This window comes from Nesoenas mayeri, assembly GCF_963082525.1.
Source record: "Nesoenas mayeri genome assembly, chromosome: 8".
NCBI classification, from domain to species: Eukaryota; Metazoa; Chordata; class Aves; order Columbiformes; family Columbidae; genus Nesoenas; species Nesoenas mayeri.
The window spans coordinates 28,278,435-28,304,119 of NC_137554.1; the positions used below are offsets into that span (position 1 = coordinate 28,278,435).

Sequence of the window (25,685 nt, forward strand, 5' to 3'; positions counted from 1 at the left end):
TTCTGGCTCTGTCAGACCCAGAGAGGGGAAAGTTGTGAGCATCAGCTACTGACTTCTCCATACCTCCTCATACTGACCCATGCCTACCCTGGAAAAGAATGGTTTTGGCAGTGGACACCACCCCATCACCCTTCCTCATCATGCCCTTGGCCACCTACACTTGGTGGGAGAGGGTTTGGATTTTAGACGAGGATCAGACTGCAGCTTGGTTGGGTTGAGACTGCAGCTGGGTTGGGCTCTAGCCACCATGAGCCCTTTTGATGGAGTGGTGTCCCATCACACCACCAGAGAGCCTCCTACCCTCACGTGGCCAACCCTCTGGTCCTCACAAGGTCCCAGGGAGGTTGGCAGCTGAGTCACTTGTATCTCCAGTATCTGGGGAACCTGAGACAGGGAGAGATAATGTGACCAGCTGGTGACTGGTGGCTCTGGCACTAGCACCTTGGTCTCTTACGGTCCAGTCCTGTGCTCTGACCACCAGACCACACTCTGCCAAGGGTACACATTATTAGAAGCAAACCCTCCCATACACACACCCCTTCTCTCCCACAGAAGCACATCTCCCCAGACTCAGGTGCAGTTGCTGCAGGATACAGCCCGTATCCCTCCTGCACCGGCTGAAATACTGAAGCCATTGAGGCAGAGAGCTGGCAGGAGAAGGTGCAAGGGCCACCAGATGCTGAGCTCCCCACTCCGCTCCAGACCAGAGCCCTTTGGGAAGCAGGACCCCATGGGGTGGAAGTGCTGAGGTGCAGCATGCTGCAGCCTCCTGAGCATCCTTAGACAAGCTTGGAGCGAAACCACACAAAGAGGCAAAGGCCAGCATCACCGTCCTACCCAGCGATTTGCCTCTGGTTTCTCCTTGTTCTTCTGCCATCCCTTCTCCATTGCTAGACAGAGCTAACCCAATTGTCTGGGCAAAATACATCCCTGAGCCCCCCTGGTGTTGGATGGTGTCCCCATGAGACCCTTCATATGATGGTCCCAGTGTCAGGATGCAGAACTGCTGCCCCACTCAGGTGATGGGACTCGTTTGGATGTACTCACCTGTTCCTCACCCAGCAATGGGGGCCAGGGCTGTCCCATGGGCCCAGCACCACCAGCTCCTGTACATGTTCCCTAACTACACACCACAATGGAAGAGCAGAGTTTGCTCAGAAATCACAGGGGTGCACGGCATCAATAAGACAGCGTGGGCATGCTTTTACAGTGACTGTCCTGGACACCCAAGGCCACTAACACAGGAGGTGAGAGAGAATGAAGGGCCTGGTGTGAAGAAATCCTTCCCAAAATCCATAGGCGAGAAATTCCACACCAAGCAGCTGGATGTTTCACTGCTCCCACCTTCTCTCCCTTCTCTAGTTGTCCATCAGCACCATTTACTCACCCACATTGACCTTTCCCCCTTGCAAAAGGGCATATTCATCCCCGTAACTAGCAAACCTACCTGCCCATAGGGACCTTACACAGCAGCAAGAGTGCTGGAGGAGACCACACCAAGAGGAACCTGGCCAGCATTGAGCTGCCCAGGCTTGGACAGAAATGGTAGAGGAAACTATGCCAGGAGCTGATGACATTAGGAATTAAAAAAAAAAAAAGGAAAAAACAATCTTGGCTGGAGGTGGTCTCTTGAGGGGCAGGACATTAGCAGTGGAGGCGAAGACTCTCCAAAGGGAACATGTGTGTCTGCCAAGGTCTCTTGAGCTAAGATCGCCCACGCTCCCCAGCACAGCAGGAGAGGGCCGTGGCTCCAGAGAGGCTGTCCCCGGGCTGGGGGAGGGAGGAAGGGGCTACATGAGATGTTCTCATGGTGCTGGGGCTGAGTGGAAGGCAAACATGCTCCCAGAGCTACCGAGGGCTCCACATTGCCCTATGGATGCTCCAGACCAAGCCACAGGGAACAGTGGAGAGCAGCTTGTCTGCAGTGGCAGCAAAGCCAAAGCCTGGCCACCCAGGGTATATATGGCCAGGGTGTGTGTGTGTGTGTGTGTGTATATATACACACACACACACATATATATGCAACCCATTCCCTTGCTGAGAGCAAACTGCAACCTGCAAACGAGAGCCCTGTTTGCTGGGGTCCTTGTCAGCAAAGGCATGAGTGCAGGAACTAAAAAAAGTCCTCCTGTCTCTAGAGGCGTGAGAGGGCTGGCCAGTGTAGGAACACAATGCCCCAAACATGCTCCAAACAAGGTTCTTGAGAGGCAACTTGGCAGGAGCCCAGTAGACCTCCAGCATCTCTCCAGGGCTGGGAACAAGCCACCCTCAGCCCTGCTCTGATGGGGGGTTGCGGGTGCTGGGGACCAGGCAATGGAGCTGGTCTCAGGGCAGGGACACTCAGGTGGTACATGGGGACAAGGAAGGAGGTGGAGAGGGACCTACCCATTGGTTGGGGAGAAGAGGAAGTGCAGGAACCTCCAGCACTCAGGATAAACACCATGGCAAACCGTGAACATCACCCAAGATGCCTGTGCCACCAGGTGTTGTAGGAACCAACTTCTGCTCTTGTAATGACCGTGGGCCAGAGCAGCCCTTCCCTGACCATCCCAGGTACCACAGCTGGTTTCCAATAGTAGAAGACAGAGACACCCACTTAAAACCAGCTGTGAGAGGTTGCTCATGAGGAGAATGAGCTGGCTACATACCACGCTGCTCTGTCATACTCTGCCCAAATCCGGACAAACTCATCTAGATGGTGAGGTCCCAGGATGGAGGAATCCCGAGTCAGGTATTCAAAATTGTCCATGATGACAGCCACAAACAGGTTGAGCATCTAAGTGAAATGGAAAAAGGCAGAGAGAAATGAAAGCAGGAGGCGAGGGAGCAGGGATGACCCTATGGATGGGATGCAGGTTGGGGCACTGATAAGAAGAACCCCCCAAGGGCTCTCAAGCAGAGAACAACTCACCAGGAATGAGCAGAAGAAGATGAAGGAGACGAAGTAAACGTAAGCCAGGTCAGTGCCGCATCGTTCGTTCTCATTCTGCCCGGATGTTGCTGTTGTGTCTGGCTCACAGCCTTTGCCCTCCAGGCAGGACAGCATGATCTCCTGCCATGCCTCTCCCGTGGCACTCCTGCACCCAACACAGTAGTGCTCAGCAGCTCGTGGTGCCACGGGATGGAGCTGGGACAGATGCCCCCAGGAGAAGCCTCGCAAGAAGCTGTGACAACCCGTGCCCATCTCCGGCATGCAGAGGAGCGAGGAACTGGGTCAGCAGCAACCAAGCTGGACCCACACAAGTGTAGCTCCTGGCACACAGGGCAAACTGCCCCCCAGCCAACTGGTCTGAAGAGCTGGGAGACAAGACATCTTTTGGGGGAGCAGTGTAGGGGAAAAAAGGGGTTCCTGAGCTCCTGTGACTGTGTTTGTCCAGTTGCTCTCTAACACCAATAGCTGACCTCTACCAAACAGTGAGAACCTGCCCAGCCCAGCTCCTGGCTCACTTGCACCCAAAAACACAGCCAGAGGAGTTTTCTAGGGTTGTTTACCTGAAGAGGAGCATGAGGGAGCCCAGGAAGCTGCGGAAGTTGTTGTGCCGGTTAATGTGGCTTTCCTCATCTAGTTTGATATTGCCAAAAACCTACAGGAGGGAGAAAAACGGCTTAATTATTCAGGCAAGAGCTCAGCAGCCAGGGAACCGGCTGCATGTTCACGCTGGCTCATGGGCACACACCCCTGTGCTGCAGGGACTGGTCCTGCCCCAGGTCCATCACCCTCAGCATGGCCAGTCCCCAAAATAGCCTCTCTGTGCAACTCCCCATGAAAAAGCAGCCCAGTGCACAGCCAAGGAGCTGGCACTGAGCAGCCATTAGTGAAGGAGACTCTCCTCTCCCCAGCAGGGGTTTGTGGTGGGCGGCAAAGGCTGTGAGAGGCCAAAATGCCATGGAAACCGGAGCACAGAGGACCTGTGATCAACCAGAGCCCAACCACTTCACATGCATCCCTCTGCTGCGCTACAGGTGGCACCTGAGCATTGCATGGCAGACGGTGGTCCTGAGGCAAAGGGACAAGTCGCATCACCCTGAGTAGGTGCTGGGTCCTGGTTCTGGAAACTCCTGGGAGCTTTCCCCTTGGTGGGAATACCATCCGTGATGCTGGGGTTGGGCATAGTGGTGCAAACAGGGTGGGAAAGCACTCAGTGACAGAGGGACAGACTGACACAGACAGCCAGACACCTGGGACTACCATCCCCAGGGCCAAAAGAGGAAATGAAGCCCCAGAAACGGACAATATTCTAATAATGACCCACAGCCAAGGCCATTGTAGGACATGACAAATGTTCGCAGAGTGCCTCAAATAGGAAAAATATGCCATTATTACAGTTAAATATTTATTCCACTTTCCGTGAACCTAAAAATACACTAACTGCAGAGTATTTTTTCCTCCTGTACAGGTTTTTTGGAATGTGTAATTGTAGAATATTTTCTGCCTCCAGCTATTTTGCTCAAATAACGCCCACATACTTTACTGCTTGGGGATTTGTTCACAATGATGTTAAAAAAACCAAAAACAACAAAAAAACACCCAACAAAAATCACACCACCATAAAATAAATCAAATACTACCACACAGCAGGGAGGTGGGGGCTGAGTCAGATGGCAGTAGTTTAGCACCAAGAACACCTGGAATCAGTGTTGAGATGTGCAGGACGAAGTGGCCAAAAACCAACCACACACCTCTCTGGGCGAGAGAGAGGGGGTGGAAGAGACAGAACACCAGCGCTACCAAGCAGCCCCAGCAGACAGAAGCGCTGCCCCCCCAAATCTGCCCATCCTGGCAGCGCACATCGGGCAATGGCGGTGGGTACTACGGTGGCTGGCTCATCGGGCAGCTCCACAACCCGAGTGTTCGGCATCAGAGATGCTCTGTCAGATCCTCAGCGTAGGATTTAGTCACGGCAGAACTGAGCCAGCCCCGAGGCACGTGTGAAGCTGAGGGTTTTAACTCACGTGCTTCTTATTTATCAGCTGGAGCCTGGAAAGCTCACGTCTCCCCATGCTCTGCAGACCTTTGCAGAAATTTTTTACAACGAGGGTGGTGAGACCCTGGCCCAGGTTGCCCAGAGAGGTGGTGGATGCCCCATCCCTGGAGACATCCCAGGCCAGACTGGACAGGGCTCCAGGCAACCTGATCTGGCAGGGGGGTTGGACTAGATGCGCTTTGAAGGTCCCTTCCAACCCAAATTATTCTATGATTCTATGACCTCCCACCACCTGATAGGTCATTGCAGGTCCCTAAGCACAAGAGCCCAAGCGGACCATCAGACGGTCCCTCCACAGAGGGACCAGGTGGAGGGTGGGCTGTGGGAATCACTGCCATGATACAGCCCTTCATATGGCAAAGGCAGAAGGCTGCTCACCCGGTCCCCTTCAGGCATGAAATCAATCTCTGGGGGCTGCTAGGAAGTTGGAGATGGGGTGTCATTTCTGAAACTGAATTGCCTGTGAAACAAAGGGGTGGCAATTTGAAAGCAGCTGCCACCACAAGATGCCCAGCTGAGTCCCCAAGGCCACATCTCCAAGTGGAGAAGTTGGGAAGGCAGCTGTGGAGCTTGACTGAACAAGCCTGTGGCAGCTCTCCCAGGGCACGTGTTTTTGCAGCTCCCAAACAAGGTGTTCTGCCCTCAGGACCTTGCCAGACACCATGACTGAGTGAAGTAACAACAGGCAGGCACAAGGCTGGCTGCTGTGTCTAATGCTGATGACATGCTGGTCCACAGCCTGTCCGCACCAGAGGGGTGCACACTGAGATGTCTGTGCTCACCTGCATCCCAATGATGGCATAGATGAAGAAAAGCATGGCGATCAAGAGGCAGACATAGGGGAGGGCCTGCAAGAGAAGCGGATGAGTCATCTCATTGAGCTCATGTCCAGCACCAAAGAGTACAAAAAGCACAACGAGCAGGTAAGCTGTGCCCCTCCGTCTGTTCTACAAGCCAACAAGGCAGCAAGACCTTGGGAACTGCCCGCATTAGTGAGCAGCACCCCAGCACCGCAGCCTGGGAAGAGACCAGGGCACACGGGACTTACCTTGAAGGACTGCACGAAGGTCCAGAGCAGGATGCGGATGGTGTAACCCTGGCGCAGCAGCTTGATGAGCCGAGCGGCCCGGAAGAGCTTCAGGAAGCTCATGTTGAAGCTGCTGGTGTTCACCAGCTGGGAGGGGATGAAAAGAGGGTCAGGGGTAGGTGGAGGCCCCTCCATCCCCCCCAGAGGTACACCCTGCTTCTCACAGTAGTACACCCCACTTTCCCAGTCTCTGCTTCACCTTGGTGTCCGTCAGGATGATCTCTGTAATGCTGCCAATGACAGTGATGAAGTCAAAGATGTTCCAGGTGTCCCGGAAATAATTCTACAAAAAGGAAGGAGAGAGGGAACATGGATTTGATCTCAGTGATAGCAGGTCTGAAGGGTGCTGGGCCACGGGCCAAGGTTGCTCATGAACAACAGTAGCAGCAGGCCACCTATTTGTATGCGGCCATGGTCTGGAGCATCATCCTGTGTCTGAGACGGCAGACCTGAACACATCTGTAGCGAGCAGCTTCTCCTGGGAGATGACTCACGCATCCGACAGGCCACCTTGGCAAATGGGAGCAGGGAAAGCAGCCACAGCCAGCCCTGAACAGGCTGCAATGGCTCGGCATGCCAACCCTCACAGCCACAAGGCTGCTTTGCCTTCCTCTTCGTGACCACCCAGATCCGCCTCAGTCTCCAATGTTTGTGCTGCAGCTGGTGCAGGACTGGACTTGACAATGGTTAAAGGCACTGAAAGGAGGGAGGATATCTAGAAACCACCCTGCTAGAGGATCTCATCTCCCTGTACAGGTTAGAAATAGGAAAGAAACTATAAAAGAGCAAATCCAATGCTTGCTCATAAGCAGCAAAGAGTAACTGAAGAAGACACAGTCTGTGGCTTCAAATGTCCCATCCCTGCAGACATCCCAGGCCAGGCTGGATGGGGCTCTGAGCAACCTGATCTAGTTGAAGATGTTCCTACTAATAGCAAGGGGGTTGGACTAGATGGCTTTTAAAAATCCCTTCCAATCCACACCATTTTACAATTCAAATCTTAAACAAGCAGCTGGAGACTCAAGGACTGGGAATTAGAGAGAGGGGTCTCACTGTTGGTCAGGTCTGGTGCTACTGATACAGCCCAAGGACAGCAACACATTGGCATCTTATGGCTTCTGGGGACAAGGCACTGCAGCCACTGGCATGGTCACAACAGTTGGCTTTGGCAGCACATACATAGTGCAAGCACCAGAGTACCACAGAAACAAGGCCAAAAGTAAAGCAATGGTGTGGCTTCCTCCACCAGCATCCAGCAGTGGAAAATTTAATGAGAACCAAAGCAACAATTCCAACCTAAAAGCAGCTCTCAGGCTGGGATCTAATAAAAACATCAATAACCTCACACTATTAACACCTTCCCTCTGTGATCTGTGTGCTGCCAACTCGCAAATTAACATCCCCATCAAGAACAGGGGCAGCAGCCACTCACCAGGAAGCCAAAAGCAATGATCTTGAGGACACACTCCAAGGAGAAGACCATGGTGAAGGCAATGTTCAGGTACTTCAGGGCCAGCTCATAGGTGTACGGAGCAGAGTAGTACTAATGGAAAGAGAGAGACATCACTAGGCAAGTGGGGACCTGCCAGCCTCTTGGCTGATGACCATCTCAGGGAAGACCTGCAGTGGCCCATGCTCCTTGCCCTGGTGCCTCAAAACCATCTCCTGTTCCCGCTCTCCACCCCTCTCCCAAGGCAGCTGCCACTGCTTATAAGACAGAAGCACAGAGTAAACCCAGATCTTTCTGCAATAGTTAAGAGATCCAAAATATTTGGGTCGTCATTAGGGAAGATCTTGCCTGCAGTTTGAGGCATGTGGTGTTTCAAGTGACTGTGCCAGGGGAACACATCCTCAGACTCTGCCTCAAAGCATCTCCTAGAAACAACCAAAATACCCTCTGGTCCCCTCCTGACCAACCCTCCTCCTCCCCACCACCCCAAACAGGATATGCTCACCATGACTGGCTCACCTTCATCATCAGCACCACGGTGTTCAATGCTATCATGGCCATGATGGTGTACTCGAAGGACGGGGAGACCACAAAGTGCCAGACACGGTACTGGAAGGTGTGTCGGTTCTGAGGCATGTACCGTGTGAGGGGCTTGGCGCTGATGGCAAAGTCGATACAGGCCCTCTGGAATAAAATGACAACCATCAGACCTCCCCAATGGTAGCGTGGAGGATGGTGGCTGCCACGCTTCTTTCCTTCATGGGCTGGGAGGCAAGTGGCTCACAGGTTTCTTACACCTTTTCAACATATAGGGAGCTCCAAGCTCCTAAACTGCAGAAAATCCATGGAAATGTTCTCTTTCCCCCTCTCCCAGGGCCATACCTCGTTCTTCTCCAGACTGCACTCCTCCATCATTTTGTCTCCTTGCTCTTGGAACGTAATGATGATGAGAGCCACGAAAATGTTGACGAAGAAGAAAGGGAAGACCACAAAATATACAACATAAAAAATGGACATCTCCATGCGGTTGCTGCGGCTGGGCCCGCGGTCCTCCTCCGTCACGTCCACCGAATGCTGCAGCACCCTGTGGGCAGAGAGGTGGAGAAAACCAACCAGAGATATGCCCATCAGGACAGCCACCTCGTGCCACATCTCACAGGATCCACTTCTTACAGCCAGCTCCGTCTGTCCATGCTTGTAACAATAACATAAACCTCTGTCTTAATCTGCTTTACAAGGACAAGCCTTCTAAGTGGCTACAGCCTGTTTTATGGAGCTTTGCCTGTGACCTTAACGGAAAATGGATTTTCCAGTGCTTCACATACAGAGGAAAGGAATTGCTCAAGTTCGCACAAGCATGAGCTATTGTCACCTCTAAAACTGAGCTAAAATATACCTTAGGGCCACACAGGAGAAAGGATTATCCATCATTCACTCCCTAAAGAAGAAGATAGCCCCAGTCACGGTCTCAGCCTCATACAGGGAGTAAAGCTCTTTTGTCCTGACATAACTTCTCATCCCTCCTCCCTGCCCAGCAGTTTCTGTCTCAGTCCTGCCCGGGTATAGCCAATTACTAATCCAACTACCCCAATGGGGATGTGCCTACCCCCATTCAATGGGGGGAATGAAGCAGAATACTCACTGGGGCCAACCCTCGCCAGTGGAGACTGTGAACAGGGTGAGCAAAGCCCAGATGATGTTGTCGTAGTGAAACTCATGGCGTTTCCACTCCCGGCACTTCACCTCCATCTTGTTCTTCTCGTGGTCCACATAGTTCCCTCTGCAAGGTTGGGAGAGAGCAGTAACCTTGCTTTTTACACTGCCAGACTATGAGACGGTGGTTTTAAACCTGGGGGCAATGTGTATGTGCAGGGCTGGAGAGAGAAATGGGGAGAGGCTGGATAACAAGTTGCGGGGAGCAGGGCAGGGAATAGCAAAAAGGAAGAGAGAAGGAAGAAAGAGAACAGGAGCAAAATACAGGGCTCTGCACCCCACACCCTGTGCAAGGATGCACAGCGCTGACACAGCAATGGGGACAGGGCTCAGCCCACACCATCCACCTCAAGAGACTATGTCCAAGAGAGAGTCATGACCGCAGACTTAACTGGGAACCCAAATGTGATATTCCCCAGAACCTTGCCAGAGGTATCAGCAGCAGCATCAGACCTACTGAACAGGGCACCTACATGCAGTCCTTCTCCGTGTCCTTAGAGCTGTCGGTACAATAGAAAAACTTCCCCTTGAATAGCTGGACAGCAATGACAGCAAAGATGAACATGAAGAGCTTGTAGACGATGAGGATGTTGAAGACGTTCTTGAGGGAGGTCACAACACAGTCGAAGACGGCCTGCAGGAGAGGACACAGCTCACCTTGGGGACCCAACAGCCTCAGCAAAGGACCAAAACCTTCCTCAAGACTACGGGGAAAGACTTTAACCGCTCCTGGTGGGGAAAGGAGGAAAGAGCTGGGCCTTCTCCCGGGGAAAGGGCTATTTTATGAATGAGCCGAACACCCAGAACACCACCCAGACACCAAGAAGCTCCTGAGACAGCAGCAGGGATGGATATTTATATCCTCCAACTTTCTCTGCAACCAGGGCAGCAGACAGGGGATGGTCCCAATGGTGCAATTAGCAGCACTCAAGACCAATTAGTAAACTCTTCATTGTTTCCCATCACCCTAAATAACAAGACAGGACAAATACCTACGCCTGCAATAGCAGCACCTGCCCAGGTTGTGGAGGTTGCACTCTCAGCCCTAGTTCTCCAAGCACTTCAAAAAAATGTCCTTATCCCTGACTCACAGGGAAGACAGAGATGTCCAGAAATGAACTGACATGGACTGAATCCATCCACTAATCAGGAAGAAAAGTCGGGGTCAAACCCCACATCTCTGGGGTGCCACCCTGGGCCTCATCTATCAGCTAAATAACCCTTTGCAAGAAAAACTCAGGGCTTCCTTAGTCTCTTACTCTTTTCTGGCTCTATACCCCATCACCTAAGAGAAATCCATAATCCTACCTGTGCTGCATGAATAATCCCTCTATTCAGCTGGGAAATCTCTCTCCAGAGCAACACTACGGCAGCACAGCACACAAAATCCCGAGTTGTTTGCAAGCTGCTCTGGTGGGAAAGATCATTAACTTTGGAAAGAGATTTGAGCTCTCCCAAACCCAGGGCAGCCTGTTTTACCAGGATAACATCTGAGCTTTGCTGCCTCATGCCCACTTCAGCCCCAGTTTCCCTGTCAGAGGAACTAACTCAGACACCTTGCTTTTAATAACTCGCTGCACGTCCAGATGTGAAGCAGCCTGAAGGGCATTGTGCTTGAAGCTCCTAAGGCACAGCAAATGCTTCGAAAACTATTTGTTCCTTGCTCACGAGGCAAATCAATGCTTGTGGTCCATGCTGGAGTGGACAGACAAAAGGTGGGAGATGAGAATAATTTACCTTCAGCTTGGGCAGTCGCTTGATGGTCTTCAGGGGCCTCAAGACCCGTAGCACACGGAGAGACTTGATGGTCTTGATATCCCGGCCCTTGTTGGTCCTACCACATCAGAGGGAGGCATACACACGCAAAAATGAAAAGGAGAGACAATAATCTTGCAGACCCCAGGCTGGATGCTCTGGGGGCTCATTAACAGCTGACAGCCCCCCCCAGCATGCAGAAGAACGGGAACAGGAGGGCCGCATGCCACCGTGGGGGCCAGTGATCACAAACGTGTGACTGCCAAGTGCTCAGCCCACCCCAGCGTGTCTCCTCCAACACACACGCTGACAGCTGGCAGAGATGAAAAATCCAAAAAATTGCAAATTGTTTTCTACCGTTACTACTGGGTGCAAGAAATTCCTAACAAAATGACTGAGATTAACTCGATGGGATCTACATGCAGGTGTATCACAAAGGGTTTTCCAGCTTGGTTGAAACTCATGATTCATGGTCCTTACATTCACCTAGGGAAGCATCTGCCATGTGCTTGGTTTATTCACGCTAATGCTGTCTCTTACAGCTTTCTGCCTTATTCCATCAGTGCTACCCACCATGGTCAGCCTGGGTCTCTATCTCACACCTCAGTCCTCTTTCCCCTCTCCAGATCAGGGCTGAACTTGCCTGCACCCCAAGTCAGCTGAGGAAGGCAGAGTTTACCAGCAGGATTAATTAGAAAAAAAAAACAAACCATGTGACCCTCATTTCTTGAATATGATGATGAATCCTAACCATAATACTAGTTTGTTTGGGGTTTTTTTTCCTTATATTTTAACTAAAGCCCTTGGTCTGAATCCCAGGATGGAGCAGAGAGGTCCTGGTGAAGGTGGCAGAGTTTGTATCCACTGGGCACCCTCAAAAAACACCAAGGAAATGACTTAGAACAACAAACACTACAAATTACACAGGTCCTTTGCGAGGGTTAATGCAACAGGGAGCACAATAATGGCTTTAATCATTAAGAGATGTAAACAAACCCACTAATTAATAGCACAGGAGGAGCACAGCCCCACAAATACATGGGAAGCAACTGTACAAACAGGACTCACTTAGAACCTCCCGTGTCATGCTTTAATCAGTGTCAGAGCCTGGGAAAGTGGCTGGAGCATCTGCCTGGCGTCTGGGTGGAGGATGTGAGGGCTCAGTCAGTGCTAGCTGCCACCAAGGACAACTTGACTGCAGCAGTTTATATGTGTTGAGGAGGGACCTCTTCAGAACCCACCCATGGATTTGCTGGGGATCCAGCACGGATACGGACACAGGGCTGGATAACACCTGGAGGAAGGTCTGGCCTTGCTGTGTCTAGAGCCAAGGCTGAGCTCTCCCCAGCCTGCTGAGCTTGGCATGAACCACAGCCCATGTCCTCAGAGGATGTCAGAGATGAAGTTCCTGCAGCACTTCAGTGCAGGCAAAGCCCCCACCAGGCAGAGCCTTCAAGCTCCATGGCAGACACTGTGCCCTGCTCCCCCACATGTGCTTTACATCATAGAATATTTCGGGTTGGAAGGGACCTTCAAAGCTCACTCAGTCAAACCCCTGCCATGAGCAGGGACATCTTCACCCAGATCAGGTTGCTCAGAGCCCTGTCCAGCCTGGCCTGGGATGTCTCCAGGGATGGGGCATCCACCACCTCTCTGGGCAACCTGGGCCAGTATTTTACCATCCTCATTGTAAAAAATTTCTGCCTCATCATGTCAGGGTAGCGCACAGACACCGAGATCCAGAATCTCTGAAGGCAAGGGACTACATTGCTTGCAAAGAAAATCTCACTTGCACTTTCCTCGAGCACACCCCTGTTAACACATCCCAAGTGATGCACAGTGCGTGCAGAACAGCACACTCTGGTCTCTGCAGATGCAGCTAAGGGTCAGCACAGGTGTGGGGCAGACAGACAGACACCCGCCTTTGCCCGTCCCCCTACACTCCCCAGAGCAGCACCCCGCAGGAACTCGACTGGTATAGTTACCCCAAAGCATTCCTGTTGTCGATCCAGCCCAGCAGCCACCAAACAGCACCGAGAGAGAGGGAAAAAGAAAGAAGAGAGAAAGAAGGTAAGAAGAGCCATGGGGGAGCTGTGTGGGGAGAACCTTGCAGCAGCCCTCCGCTGCCCCACAGCGGAGCTGGGCTTTTTATTTAGGCTGTGTTTGGATTGACGTATTAGCTTTCCACACGGAGAGCTACGGATGAGCCAAGACGGCCTTTCACTTGGGATGTGCAGGCTCTGATGGGTCAGCAGACAAGCCACGATGGCACACGTAGACGTGGTTTTATGGGTTGACACTTGCTTCTTGGTGATTTTGTTGTGGCACTGATGGCCAGTGGATGATGGCTGGTGGCATTGCTGGACCAGCTCAGGGACCGCAGCCACTCCATGAGTATCGCTTTGGCCCCAGCACCATGGGGGTGAGGAGGAGGACAGAGAGGACACATCACTCCCCCAGCTCCACATCAAAGAGCTCATGGAGGGAGAAGAAAAGGAGAGGAATTCAGATGTCACCGCCAATGTTTTCCTTTTGAGACCAGGATGGAGGAGGGAGGGCAGTGGGTTGGGACATTTATTGCTGGCGAACACCCTGGGGCCACGGTGGTGACTGGCTGCCAAGGTGAGAGGCAGGTGTTCTTACAAATGCTTTACAATGAACAAACCTATTCAAAATCGTGGCGGTTCCTTTGTTCCCCTCACCCCCAAAGCCATGAGATCATCTCCTGCAGCAGAAACTGCTGTTGGATGTGGGGGAGAGGGACAACCCTGCAGGTTTGCATTATGAAGAGCCCATGCTTTTCCCTCATGGTGGTCTGGGCGGCTTCCTGGGGGCTCAGAGTAATGTCACCAGACAGCAGACCTGCCCCATGTCTCTTCCCCATGCCAGGGTCTGCAGTCAACCCCCCGCTTTGCCCAGGGGCTGGGACATTCCTGTGCCAAGCAAGCTGAATTCTCCTTCAGTGTTCATCCCAAGGAGAGAGCAGCAGCTGAAAGCACTGGAGGAGGAGGAGGGTGAGGAAGGCTAAAGCAACAACACAGGAAGGGCAGAGCAGCACAAAACTCATCACTGGACACTTCTCCCGTCCATGGCACGGGTGCCACAGTCATCAAACCACCCTGTGCCCAGCTGTAGAGGAGGACCCGCAGATGCCACAAGCTGCTCAAACTGAGCAAGCACGCAGCACCCTGCCCTCAGTGTGACGCTGCAGAGTGTGCGGGTATAAACCCTGCCGGCCACATCCCCAGCCCTGCAGGACTCCAGCGCAATGCTCCTGCTTAGAGCAGAGGGAAAACCACCACCGGGGGTACCATTTCCAGCACAAACACATTCAGAGGGCAGCTCCACCTGGCAGGTTGCTGCTGTTGCTGTCTCCATGCACCCCAGGATGCCTAGCAGGTGTATAACTCCAGCTCTGCCACCCTTTTCCCTCTCTAACAGCCCCTTCTGCCCTCTTACACCACCAAACTCTTCCTAGCATCTCCAGTTTGCCTTGCCTCACCCCATCCTGTCCACTTGCTCACCATCATTTGACAAACAGGGAGAAACCCATCTCTGAAGCTATACTGGTTTCAGTGGCACAGCTGGACTTTGCAATCAGCCATGCACCACGCCCAGGAGCCATCCCAGGAGAAGAGTATAGAGTGCAGAGAAATAAAAGCAAACAAACAAACCAAACCAAACCAAACAAATCAAGGTCTAGTAGCTATAACACATGGTTGCATCCTCCTCCCACCCTGGCCAAAGGAAGGCAGGGAGCTGACAAGGACAACAGCCACTTACGCCAAAGCAAAAGCCACCAGCGCTCCCACCACCACGATGAAATCCAGAATGTTCCAGAGGTCTCGGAAGTAGGAGCCGTCCTGCAGGATCAAGCCCTGATCGATCATCTGAGGGAGGCAGTGGTGAGAAAAAACAGACAGGGAATGAGCAGCTGAGATGTCACACAGAAGCAGCCGCAGGCTGGGGGACATGGACATTGCTGGGGAGCAACAGACCTGTCCCTGCACCTGGGCTGTATACCAAGGAGCATCATATTTTGGGAGCCTGCAGACTGACAAAAGCATCATTGAGCACTCTGGACTCCTTGCGCTAAGAACCAGTCTTTAAAGTCTCAATCATCAAAATTTAGGAGCAGAATTGAAAATCTGAGCTATTTCCCACTCACTGCACCCCCAGCACAGCCAGCCTGAGGGGCTCTTACCTTGATAACCATCTCAAAGGTGAAGACGCCAGTGAAGACATAGTCAAAGTACCTCAGGACCTGCAGAGAGAGGATATGGGTGTTCTGCAGCTGCTGCCAAGTAAACAGGCTCACTTGTGCCCACCCAGACCCCATTACTGCCCCCCACCCAGCATTTACCTGGCTTAGATGCAAACAGAGGGCCAGTTTTGTTTGTTCCAAACCAAATTTGTTCCCTAAGTGTCCAGGACAGCCATAAACCCAGCCTACACAGGCACGATGGACAAATTTTCCATGCACGGTACAAGCGGCTCAGAAATGATGCTGTGAGCCAAAATCATGCTCCCTCATCCCAGTGCTTGTGCACGTAGGTATCTCCCCAGTTTAAGCTACACGAATGTTGACAAGGCACCCATGTCTGCTCCCCAGGCTCTAAACCCTGCATGTCAGGGACTGGGAGGGCTTTCCAAGGTTTAAAAATAGAAGGCGATGGGGGAAGACCTCTGCCTGCTGGGTGGAAGTTGCAGTGAGAGATTTGCAAATCACCTTGTTGCGGTCAGAGTTGGTGAGGACAGGATCCTCTGCTGCGAGGGCGATGCTGCTGGCGGCGATCACCAGGAGGATGCACATCTCAAAGTACCGCAGGTTGACGATGTAGTGGCAAGCCCTCCGCACCCTGCGGGGAGACAGCCCACATCCCAAACCGTGAGACCCTGCCATTGTCCATAGGCAAAACCCAGCCCACATCACCACCTTCCAGGGCAGAAAGATGGACAGCAAAGTCTGAAGAGCAAAACAAGAGAGCCCAAGGGTGGTTTGGGTTTGCTGCCCCTTTGCTCTGGCTGTCCCAGCTCCACAGACACCAGCCAGGGAGGGTCCTTAAGAAATTAGGGGGCTTATTCTTCCAGGCTGTTGGAGCTGGGCAAGAGCTATAGGAGAGCAGAAAACTGCAGAAAAACATAATAAACATTGAATAAAAATCACAGCCAGCAGCTAGAAGTCAGTAGAGAAAGCCCTGAGCATGGGTGGCACAGAGGGAGAGTGCTCTGAGGGGCTTGGGGAACACCATGGCTGGTTGTCCATCCTGTTTGGGAGATATTTAGCCCCCTCCCCAAGTGGATCCCCTGTTTTCAGTCCTTCCCCTTACAGCCTTCCCCAGTTCCAGGTCCAAAAAATGTCTCACGGGTTGGTGGTGCTGAAGATGAACATGGAGCTATGTGGTACCATCGCTTTGCCCGTCTCACTTTTCTCCTTCTTCCGTTTCTTCTTCTCCACCTCCTCCTCATCCTCTTTGGTCTCAGCCTCCTTTAAGGGGCTGGCTTCACCATCTGTCTTGTTGCTAACTGCAGGAAAGCGAGAACCTTTGCCTGGCCTTGAACCCAGAACAGCACCCTGGGGGGCCCCAACAACCTCCCCTCCCAGTTTCTGTTTTGCATCCCTGTGCTGTTACAGAGAGAGCAATCAGAAGGAAAGAAAAGACACGAGCTGCTGGGATGAAGCAAACAAAAGGGGTTTTAACAAGGCCAGCATTTGTAGCACTGTTTAATTAATATCACCGCTGAAAGCAGCTCACCTTGCCAGCAAGGATGCTGTTAAGCGGTTTGAGCAGCAGCGAGGCAGGGGCTGGGGATGTGTTAGGAAAAACAGGGGACTTGAGTGTTTTGCCCAAGTGGAGAAGAAGGGAGAAGGAGGGATCAGGTGAACACGTGGCTGGGAAAGAGGTGAAAAAGGAAGATCATCCCCAGGGGATGGTGGCACATCAGTGCTGACTTGGGCTCCCCTGCAAAACTAGGGTGCTGGAGGGAGGTGCTGCAAGACACAGTGCAAGGAATGCCCCTCCATTTGACGGATACAGATAGGAAAAGCCATGCAAGCGGCTCTCCATCCCTGCAGAGTCCCTGAGGGAGGAGAGGGGCTCAGGAAAGAGAGACAGGTCCTCACTCTGTACCACAGCGGAGTCGTGGACATCAATCATGATGGTGGTGCTCTCCGTAGCCTTCTCAGTGTTGGGGGTGATGGAGGAGAGGTCGGGCTCACTCCGGCTGATGGTGCGGCTGGTTTCAAGCAATGCTTGCTCGCTGGTGTCCAGGCTGCCGCAGTCCTGCTCCGTCAGGCTGCCTATCTTGCCCCCGGGGGGCTCGGGTGGCGCTTGCGAGGTGCTCCCCTCCTTGGTGGTCCTGACCAGCTCGGCATCGCCGGCAGGGACCCCATTTGTCCTGCGGGAAGGCGGCGGGATTAAAAGAGATGTGAGAAGATAAGGGGAGAGGACAAGGAGCCGTGGGAACAAGATGCCCTCCCTGGGTACCAACCTGCTGGGCTCTGCGCTTGCCTCGGGCTCCCCCTGAATCAGTGCTTCTGCTGCAGCCGTGTCCCCACACAGGTCCCCATCCTGTGTCCCCTCTGTGGGGCTGGCCTCCTCCAGACCCATCTCCTGGCTGGCCGAGCGGCTCCCCAGGGCACTGGCTGGCTCCTTCCCCTCCATCCGGGCTCTGCGGTGCCGGCTGCGCCGCTGGCTCTGCCTCATCCGCGCCCTGTCCTCAATGCCACCTCCTGCCCCATCCTGCTCGCCCAGCTCGCAGTTCCCATGGCAGGATTTCTGCTGCCACAGCTCCTTGTCTCTCTTGGCACGGGGTGATGTCCTGTCCTCCCCACTGCTGGGGTTGGCACCTGGGGCCGGCTGCTCGGGTCCCTCGCCCTTGCTGCCCTGCTCCTCAGTGCATTTCTCCAGGGTGACACCGTCCCCCGGTTTCTTCCTGCGGAAGATGCTGGCGTGAGGGTTGATGAGGGGCGGCTCGTCCTTGTTGATGCCCTCCTGGCTGGACATCTGCATGTGCCGGCGCAGTTGGCTGGTGCGCTGCTCCCACACCGACATGTGGTGCCGCCGGCGACGCTCCCGCCTGCAACGGGGGACAGTGAGGGGTCGGTGGACTGGACACCCACCAACCGGACAACCACCCTAGATTTAATTCAGGAATCCTAGGGAGAAGGAAACACTGTCCCCAGGGCTATGGGCTGGGCTCCTGCTTTGTCCTCACCCCTCCAGCATCCCTCTGGTGCTGGGGGCTCGAAACTGGGCTAAAACTGTATTTCTGCCCCTTCAGAGACATCAAGATGATGGAAAATCAGCCCCAGCAGCCTCACAGCTGCCCTGAAGCTCTCAGGCAGCACACCCATCCCAGCCAGGCAGTGACCACCTTCCTCTTGCACTGGGGATGTCTGTGCATCACCAGCTCCTCAGTCATGCTCCTTTTCGGAGTGATGCTGCCCTAATGGTACAAGTGATGGTGCAGGGGACTCTGCCACAAGAGCCAGGTTGCTGGCAAGGGTGGCAGTGCTGATGGAATGGGGACAGTAAGGACAAGGGGAAGAGATGGTACAAGAGAGGAAAGCCAGGTACAAGACCCGCCTTCCTCAATGGGAGGTGGTCCACCAAGACATTTGCAATGGAGAATGTCACTGGATGCAGGAGGTGCCATCCATCCCTGGCTCAGCTACACACACCTGGTACAGTCTCTCAGAGGGGACAGCCCCTCACTCAGCACATCCCAGATGGGCAGCCTGCACAGGGCTTGGGGAACAATGGTTTTGGTGGGAAAAGGAGCTGTACGGGGGCTCTGTGTTCCTGCAGGTGTGCTCCGAGGGAATGCTGGGCTATGCCATGAATCCTTCACAGCACTATAAAAACACACACAAACACCCTGGTGAAGACAGACGTGCCCTTTCCCAACACATGGATGCCCCACGGGTACACACACGTATGTATGCTGCTCATTGCCGCAGCACACACGACTGCACAGGCACCAACACCATAGCACACACAAAACCACGAGCGCACGCACACAAACGGGGGCGCAAAGGGGCACAGTGAATACAGACACACACTCAACCCCCAAACCGAGGGGGCCAGAGGGGAGCAGCGTGTGCCCTGGACCCATAGACGCACAGACAGCACAGGAGCCACAGACGACACGCAACCCCCCCCACGGGCCCACATACAGGTGGCTGCTGCGTGGCTCCCACATCGACATGTGGTGTCTCCTCCGCCTGTCTCTTCTGGGGAGGAAAAACAAAGGGGTTCAATCCTTCTTTCACCCCTCCTTTGAATCATGTGGGCAATGCCGAGAGGTGTCACCCATCCTGGGTAGCATCTCCTGCCTGTTGGCCACTGGGTGCTGGGACCCCGGAGCGCAGCAACTAGCAGGGACCCCCCTGCTCATATGCACTTGCACACTGGCAATGAGCTGCCTGCAGTACTGCCTGGGCTCACACTCACACGCCGCACCCCGGTTCCCATACCCCACCGTGGCACTTGTGACTGCTATGCAGGGAGACGCACGCAGCAATGCTCGTGCTGGGGATGCAGATCCATTTCGTATGGACCAAGGAACCTTCCCTGCACCAGCATGGGGAAAGCAGTGCAAGCTGCAGCCTCTCAGAAGTCCTGGTACATCCTTAGATATTTAACAGCTCTTTCAAACTCTTTCAGATTCACTTCTCCTGAGCAACACATGGCAATTTTGCAATGGAAGCGATGCATCGGGCCAGCCCTGAGCTGCTTTCCTTTACAGAGTAGACTGGAACAAAGCATGAAGTGATCTTCAGATGGAGCAAAAGGATTATTCCTTGTGTAACATCAAATCAGACATAAAACCTTCAGTGTCATAAATGGAAGTATCTATGTCACAGAAATAATTAATTATTGAGATTAGCAATCCAGGTATTCAACTGTCCTGACAAGTTTTATTAGAATGGCAATAGCAACTGGTTGCAACTCAGAGGAGGGCTAATAGACTTAGTCTGGATTTATGATAATAAAATTGGCAGAAACAATCCATCAGCCTTTTCTGCACTTCAGTTTTGTTTCTTTGTACTGCACTTCTATAATAGTGCAGTGAAGCGTTTCTGTGTAGAGTAATATGATGTCTTTGGATACCAGAACTCGTTTGCCTGCTACTAGCAAAACCCAGTTCAGAAATCTTTCGCTGATATTATTTCTTTTTTATATATATATAATACATCAGATATGCACAGCTACAAGCAAACAGTCACAAGCACATGCAAATGTGCACACAGTGACTTACGGGTTTTGCTTTTGCAAATGCTATTTTTGTGTGTGGCTGCAGGATGTGCAAGCAAATATACTCCAATCATATGTGGCCGAGTGCCTGTGCGCACACAGAGCTCACACAGGGAGCATCTCCCCACCATCCTGTGAGTGCAACGAGACCATCAGCCCCTGGGGTGAGACACGCTGGTAATTGTGTCCTTACAGCCATGGGAACAGCCCGGTGCCACCATGCTCCAGGCAGAGAGAGACACAGGCACCCACCGCCATCCCCGCAGCAAGTGGCCGAGCCTTCAAACCGCATCCACGCACCACGTTCGGCACCGAAAACACATGACAGCATCCGCATGCGTCCATCTGGCCACCCACTCGTCACATAGCCCCGAGCCATCTGCACCGACGGGGGCCCGTGTACAAATACAATATACACCGATCGGCACCGCAGCTGCCCACGCCAGCCTGGCCACGTGGGAGTACTCGTCCCCGAGTGCCACCGGACCTCTCCGCAGGCAGGAATGCCTGTGCCCAACCTGCCAGTGCTGGGTACCCACGTAGAAATGAAGCCATCTGTGTTCTGCGCACACCCAAACGCAGACACCGACTCGGCTTCAACATCCTGAGTTTCCAACAGCCCTTTGGGAACAGCTCTGCTCTGGCTTGTCCCTTGCTCTGACCAAAGGCACATCAGACCTGATGCTGCAGGTGGTGGCCCCTTCTTGCACTCCCCTCCTGCCCCTGACACTGCCCATCCTGATGAGAGGGAAGAGCTGGAAAAAAAGACCTGCAAATATCAATACCTCTCATTTAAATGTCACTAGAACAACAAAAGGTTAAAGAGATCTGCTCTCCCAACCAGTTATGTCTGAAAACACTAGCAGAGATGTGCAGTGTGGGCAAATCCTTTAATGCCCTAATATCATCCATCTCTCCCTTTTCCTCTCTCCTATCTCTCCATCCTCCAGCCTATATCCATTTTATTCCTTGTTTTTATCCAACACATTCCCAACCAGCAGCCAGAGCTTGTCACACCACACAGACTCTACATCTCTCTCATCAACACCCCAGTACCTGGCCAGCCACAAATTTATTCTGAACCTCCTGTTACCCCCAAAACCAGGGCGATATCTGCAGCTGCTGGGGGACCAGGCAGGGCTTACAAATACCCCCAGCTCCTGCTGCCCCTAAAACCATAGGGTTTAGCCCTAAAATGACATGCAGGCAGGGGGACCATCACATCCCACCGCTGCCTCTGACCCCCCCAGATGACAGCTTGCCTGAAGACAGCGGTTTCTCTCGGCAAACCCGCAAGAGATTCTGCCGTGTATAAGCTTGGCTGGGTTTCAAAGCATAATGAAACTTAAAATTCCCTGGGAAGGGATTCTATTAAAAAAAAAAGAAAAGGAAGAAAAAAAAAATCCTTTCAGCCATACTGAAATGTACTGTTTTGGGAAACAAATCAAAACGCCTCGTTCCAATGTTGACTTTGAAAGTTTTATGTGATTTAGACCATATGACACTGCAAGATAAAGGGGAAAAAAAAGACACCTAGAAAGGAAAAAACAGAATTTTCTTCTGCTGAAATGCAGAGACAAGGCTCCTTAACACCATACCGGGGGTTTATGTGGTTTGGGGCCTTTTTTTCTTGCCCAAATCAAATTTATTTATAATCAAATGAGGTTTCGCAAACCTGCTCCAGCTCCCATAACTGGATTCGCTACCAGGGAAGGAGCCCGGGGGAGATTTAGGAGCAGAAGTGTCACTTCTCCCTGCAGGTCTGCCACAAAGAAACACTCCCAGGGAACAAATATCCCCCCTCCTCAAGAAAAATCTGAGATACCTTCCTCCTCCCCAGCTTCCTTCCCCACCCCTAGCAGCAGCCCTGAGTGTTTGAGCTGTATGTTTGGGGCAGAAAGCCTCTTTTAGTAGATTTCTGCCATACCTAAGCCTTGAGGCTGCCACTTGGGGCAGGGGCGGGCAAGTCCATGTGAAATGGTCCCCACTCCAACCCCTCTCCAAGGCATTGGTGAACATGGGGAGCACACTGCTGGATCTCCATCCATCCTCAGAAGACACCCAGAGAGAGCACCACCCTATGTGGGGACCCCTTTTTCTTGCAGCAGCTCCATAACCACCCTGCTGAGAAGCCCCATGGAGCTTTGGGGACACTGTTGTTGGGGGAGTCACTCACTCGATAGCAGGCATGTTTGGCGCAGACATAGGGCTGACTTCTTTGGCTTTCTGAAGGGCATGCTTCTGGTTAAAGGCCTCCTCTTCCTCCTGCTCATCCTGTGGAGGAAAGAGGGGAGTTGCTTAGTGGAACATTGGGGTTTCAAGGGAAGGTGCAGCCACCATAGAATCACAGAATGGTTTGGGTTCAAAGGGACCTTCAAAGCTCATCCAGTGCCACCCCTGCCATGAGCAGGGACATCTTTACCAGCTCTGGTTGCTCAGAGCCCCATCCAGCCTGGCCTGGGATGTCTCCAGGGATGGTTCATCCACCACCTCTCTGGGCAACCTGAACCAGGCTCTCACCACCCTCAAGTGTCAAAAATTTCTTCCTTATGTCTAGCCTGAAAGGCAGGAAGGGATGCAGGGAGGTACCTTAGGTGATAATGCATGCAGGAGAAAACGAGACCTGCATTTCCAGAGACAGACTTTATATTCCTTGTGCTATGGGGACACAACTTCCTCGCTTTGCCAGATCTCACTGAAGGCGTCAGCACTACTTAAATAAGTGAACCCAGCCCACTCCAGGCACGAGCTGGGCTGTGCAGGCTAGAACAGCCCCAGACGGCACAAACCAGCTCAGCCCTCCCTTCTTCACAGCCACAAGGGTGAGACAGGCATCCCCCCGATGGAGTGGGAGGCAAGGCATCCATAAACCACCCCAGCAGAGATCGTATGGCTTTAATGAGTACGGTTGTGTCTTTGGTGCAAGAAATGTCATTAGGAGTCATTAGTGCGTATTGAGCCTTTTCAGAAACTCAGCACTCCCTTAATTGATGCTGCGGGTACGGCGTGGGGCTCTGCCACCCCTCTCACCCCAGCAGCAGTCAGCAGCCCCTGGAAGTGCCACCTGCTGCCACCGCAGGGGGACAGAGACTCCCAGATGTACCCCTCAGGCAAACCAGCACTGTGCCCCATTGCGATTGCTGCTAAGGGGTCAGATTTACACCAGCATGGAAGCCTCTCAGTAAACCCCAAAGACCTGAGTAATAGGCAAGGGCTCCAAAAAAAACCTGGCACCATGGGATAGCTGATCCCCTCCAAGGAGCAACAACGACCCTCGCAGCTCTCGGTTATGGACCGTTATCCAGATGGTGCTCCAATATTTTAGCATTCCCTGAATATTTCCCAACATGGTCTTAAAATAAGCTAAGCCAAATAACCTTCTCAAGCACCATCCTAAATTGCATCCTAAATCACATCCACTGCTCTGCGGGCAGATGAGGAATAAATATGGACACCAGTGGAAAGTGCTTCCCACTCCTCATCTCCAGAGCACTTGGGCAAATAACCATCCCCATATGAGACCCCATCAGATAGATGAGGGTTGTCTTGATCTGACTGAAGGAAAACAAAACTGGAGAGCTTAAATGGAGAACAGTTAAGCCACACTTGATGGGAAGTGTGGGTGTTCCTGGATAGACATGAGACCAGCAGTTTTAAGCACTGTCCTAAATCAAAGCCTAACTGGCTTTGTCCAGTGATATGGATTTGTGTTTCAGGGGAGCACCCCATGTACCCTCCTGAGGGAAGAGCTCCCCCCTTCCAATTTGACCTGATCTCTTTCCAAAGCAGGCTGAGCTAAAGGACATGGTGGCCCTGGCTCTGGAGTGAGGACAGCCACAGGCAGTGCCCTGGTGCCTTTTCTGCTGACTCCCTCCTTCCCTCTCTTCATACCAGCAAGAGAAGAAAAAGAAGCAACAGGAATGTACCTTGGTGAGCTCCTGAGCGTTGGCCAGGTTGTCCACTGCAATGGCCAAGAACACATTCAGCAGAGTATCTGTGAGCGGCTAAGGATGCACAAGGCACATGTTAAGGACATGGGTGTCTGTAGCCACCGAGGGAGGGTGGCCGTGATGGCTCCTCATCAGCTCAGTGAGGAGCAGCCAAAGGGGCAAACTCCTCACCCATCCCATGTATACAGCCCTCAATGCACCTCCAGGTAGCTCCTTCCCTGCATTTGGGATAACCCTGATGGGAGGAAGGAGCAGTGGGGAGGAGGGTGCCATCAGAGATGCAGATGAGATGTGGTTGTCTCCACTTAAAAGCACATCAGTCAGGTGGATACAGTTTCCAAACAAGGTGAGGATGATGAAATAGATGGAGGACCACATGCCCGAGCGAACACCTCCCTGGGAGCGGATGCCATTGTACATCACCTCGTTCCAGTCCTCACCCGTCAGGATCTGCAGGAAAAGCAAGCCAGCAGCTCTGTCACCTGCACCTTCTCATCCCCTGGACAGCCCCCTCGGATCTGCCCCAACAACACACAGGAGCCAAGAACAGAAACCCTGTGCAGTAAATGACCCAGCTCTGCAGCTGCAGCACTTGAGGGAGATGATGTTGAGCACTGCTGAGGATTTAGTTCTCCTCAGAAGAGTTTTGAAACTCTTCCGCCTTGCACAACAGAGGTGGAAGAGTTTCCATCTCTCGCTATCTGCTTTGTTACACAGCAGGAGAGAGAGGAAGTCATTTATATCCTGACATCTGATGGAGGGGAACCTGTTTTCTTTAAAGACCCCTTTCCAGGCAGTGGGCAGTGAGCAAAGAGTCCCAAGTCCCTTTGGTTGTGTCCCCTTGCAGCCCAGCTCCTACCTGAAACACTGTCATGATGGCTGCAGGGAAAGTGTCGAAGTTGGCTGACGGTGTCCCATCGATGAAGTTAAACCTGGAAATGGAACCAGAAGGACACAAATGGGCTGGAGTACCAAGGTCATCAAACCCCTGATTACTGTGCTATCAGCTCTCTTGTGCTTAGAAGGGCCTTTCCCCACTCCAAGGAAGGACTCCTGAGCTTTTGGTGCCAGAACCAAAAAGGTCTCCTGGCCAAAATGACCCACACAGCCCAGAGATACCTGCCCAAGCAGGGTCTTTCGTAAGGGAAAGCACCCTTTTAACAGCACCCTGACAGGCAAGGCTACAGTCTTCAAGACACCTAAGAGGGTTTTAATGCCAAGAAATTCCTTTTCCATAGACTTAAAACAACCTACCTGCCTCCAAACAGCTGCATTCCCAGCAAGGCAAAGACTACAATGAATAGGAAGAGGAGGAAGAGCAGGCTGATAATAGACTTCATAGAGCTCATCAGTGAGACCACCAAATTCCTCAGGGATGCCCAGTACCTGGAAAACAGAACCAGTGCTGGAACCCTTGCAGAGATGCTGGAGCAACAGGATCTGGGCTGCAGCCAGTCTGAGATGTAGGGTGACAATAATGGGTGG

The 25,685-nt window shown here is 52.7% G+C and overlaps 1 protein-coding gene across 1 annotated transcript in view; it reads right to left on the reverse strand.

The window, feature by feature from the left end:
• Positions 1-25,685, reverse strand: part of CACNA1E (calcium voltage-gated channel subunit alpha1 E) — a gene marked incomplete at its 3' end in the record, with an annotated part of 90,070 nt that overhangs the window by 14,952 nt on the left and 49,433 nt on the right. The window contains exons 14-37 of the mRNA XM_080348579.1: positions 25,455-25,586; positions 25,060-25,132; positions 24,533-24,650; positions 24,177-24,244; positions 22,427-22,524; positions 19,170-19,226; positions 17,483-18,070; positions 17,115-17,389; positions 16,357-16,516; positions 15,720-15,849; positions 15,195-15,254; positions 14,774-14,880; positions 10,973-11,069; positions 9,709-9,869; positions 9,165-9,302; positions 8,405-8,606; positions 8,042-8,206; positions 7,505-7,615; positions 6,272-6,355; positions 6,034-6,159; positions 5,768-5,833; positions 3,493-3,584; positions 2,912-3,077; positions 2,649-2,776 (exon numbers count right to left, since the gene is read on the reverse strand). Coding sequence (XP_080204705.1) covers positions 2,649-2,776; positions 2,912-3,077; positions 3,493-3,584; positions 5,768-5,833; positions 6,034-6,159; positions 6,272-6,355; positions 7,505-7,615; positions 8,042-8,206; positions 8,405-8,606; positions 9,165-9,302; positions 9,709-9,869; positions 10,973-11,069; positions 14,774-14,880; positions 15,195-15,254; positions 15,720-15,849; positions 16,357-16,516; positions 17,115-17,389; positions 17,483-18,070; positions 19,170-19,226; positions 22,427-22,524; positions 24,177-24,244; positions 24,533-24,650; positions 25,060-25,132; positions 25,455-25,586 — 3,402 coding nt within the window. The remainder of the gene's footprint in view (positions 1-2,648; positions 2,777-2,911; positions 3,078-3,492; positions 3,585-5,767; positions 5,834-6,033; positions 6,160-6,271; positions 6,356-7,504; positions 7,616-8,041; positions 8,207-8,404; positions 8,607-9,164; positions 9,303-9,708; positions 9,870-10,972; positions 11,070-14,773; positions 14,881-15,194; positions 15,255-15,719; positions 15,850-16,356; positions 16,517-17,114; positions 17,390-17,482; positions 18,071-19,169; positions 19,227-22,426; positions 22,525-24,176; positions 24,245-24,532; positions 24,651-25,059; positions 25,133-25,454; positions 25,587-25,685) is intronic.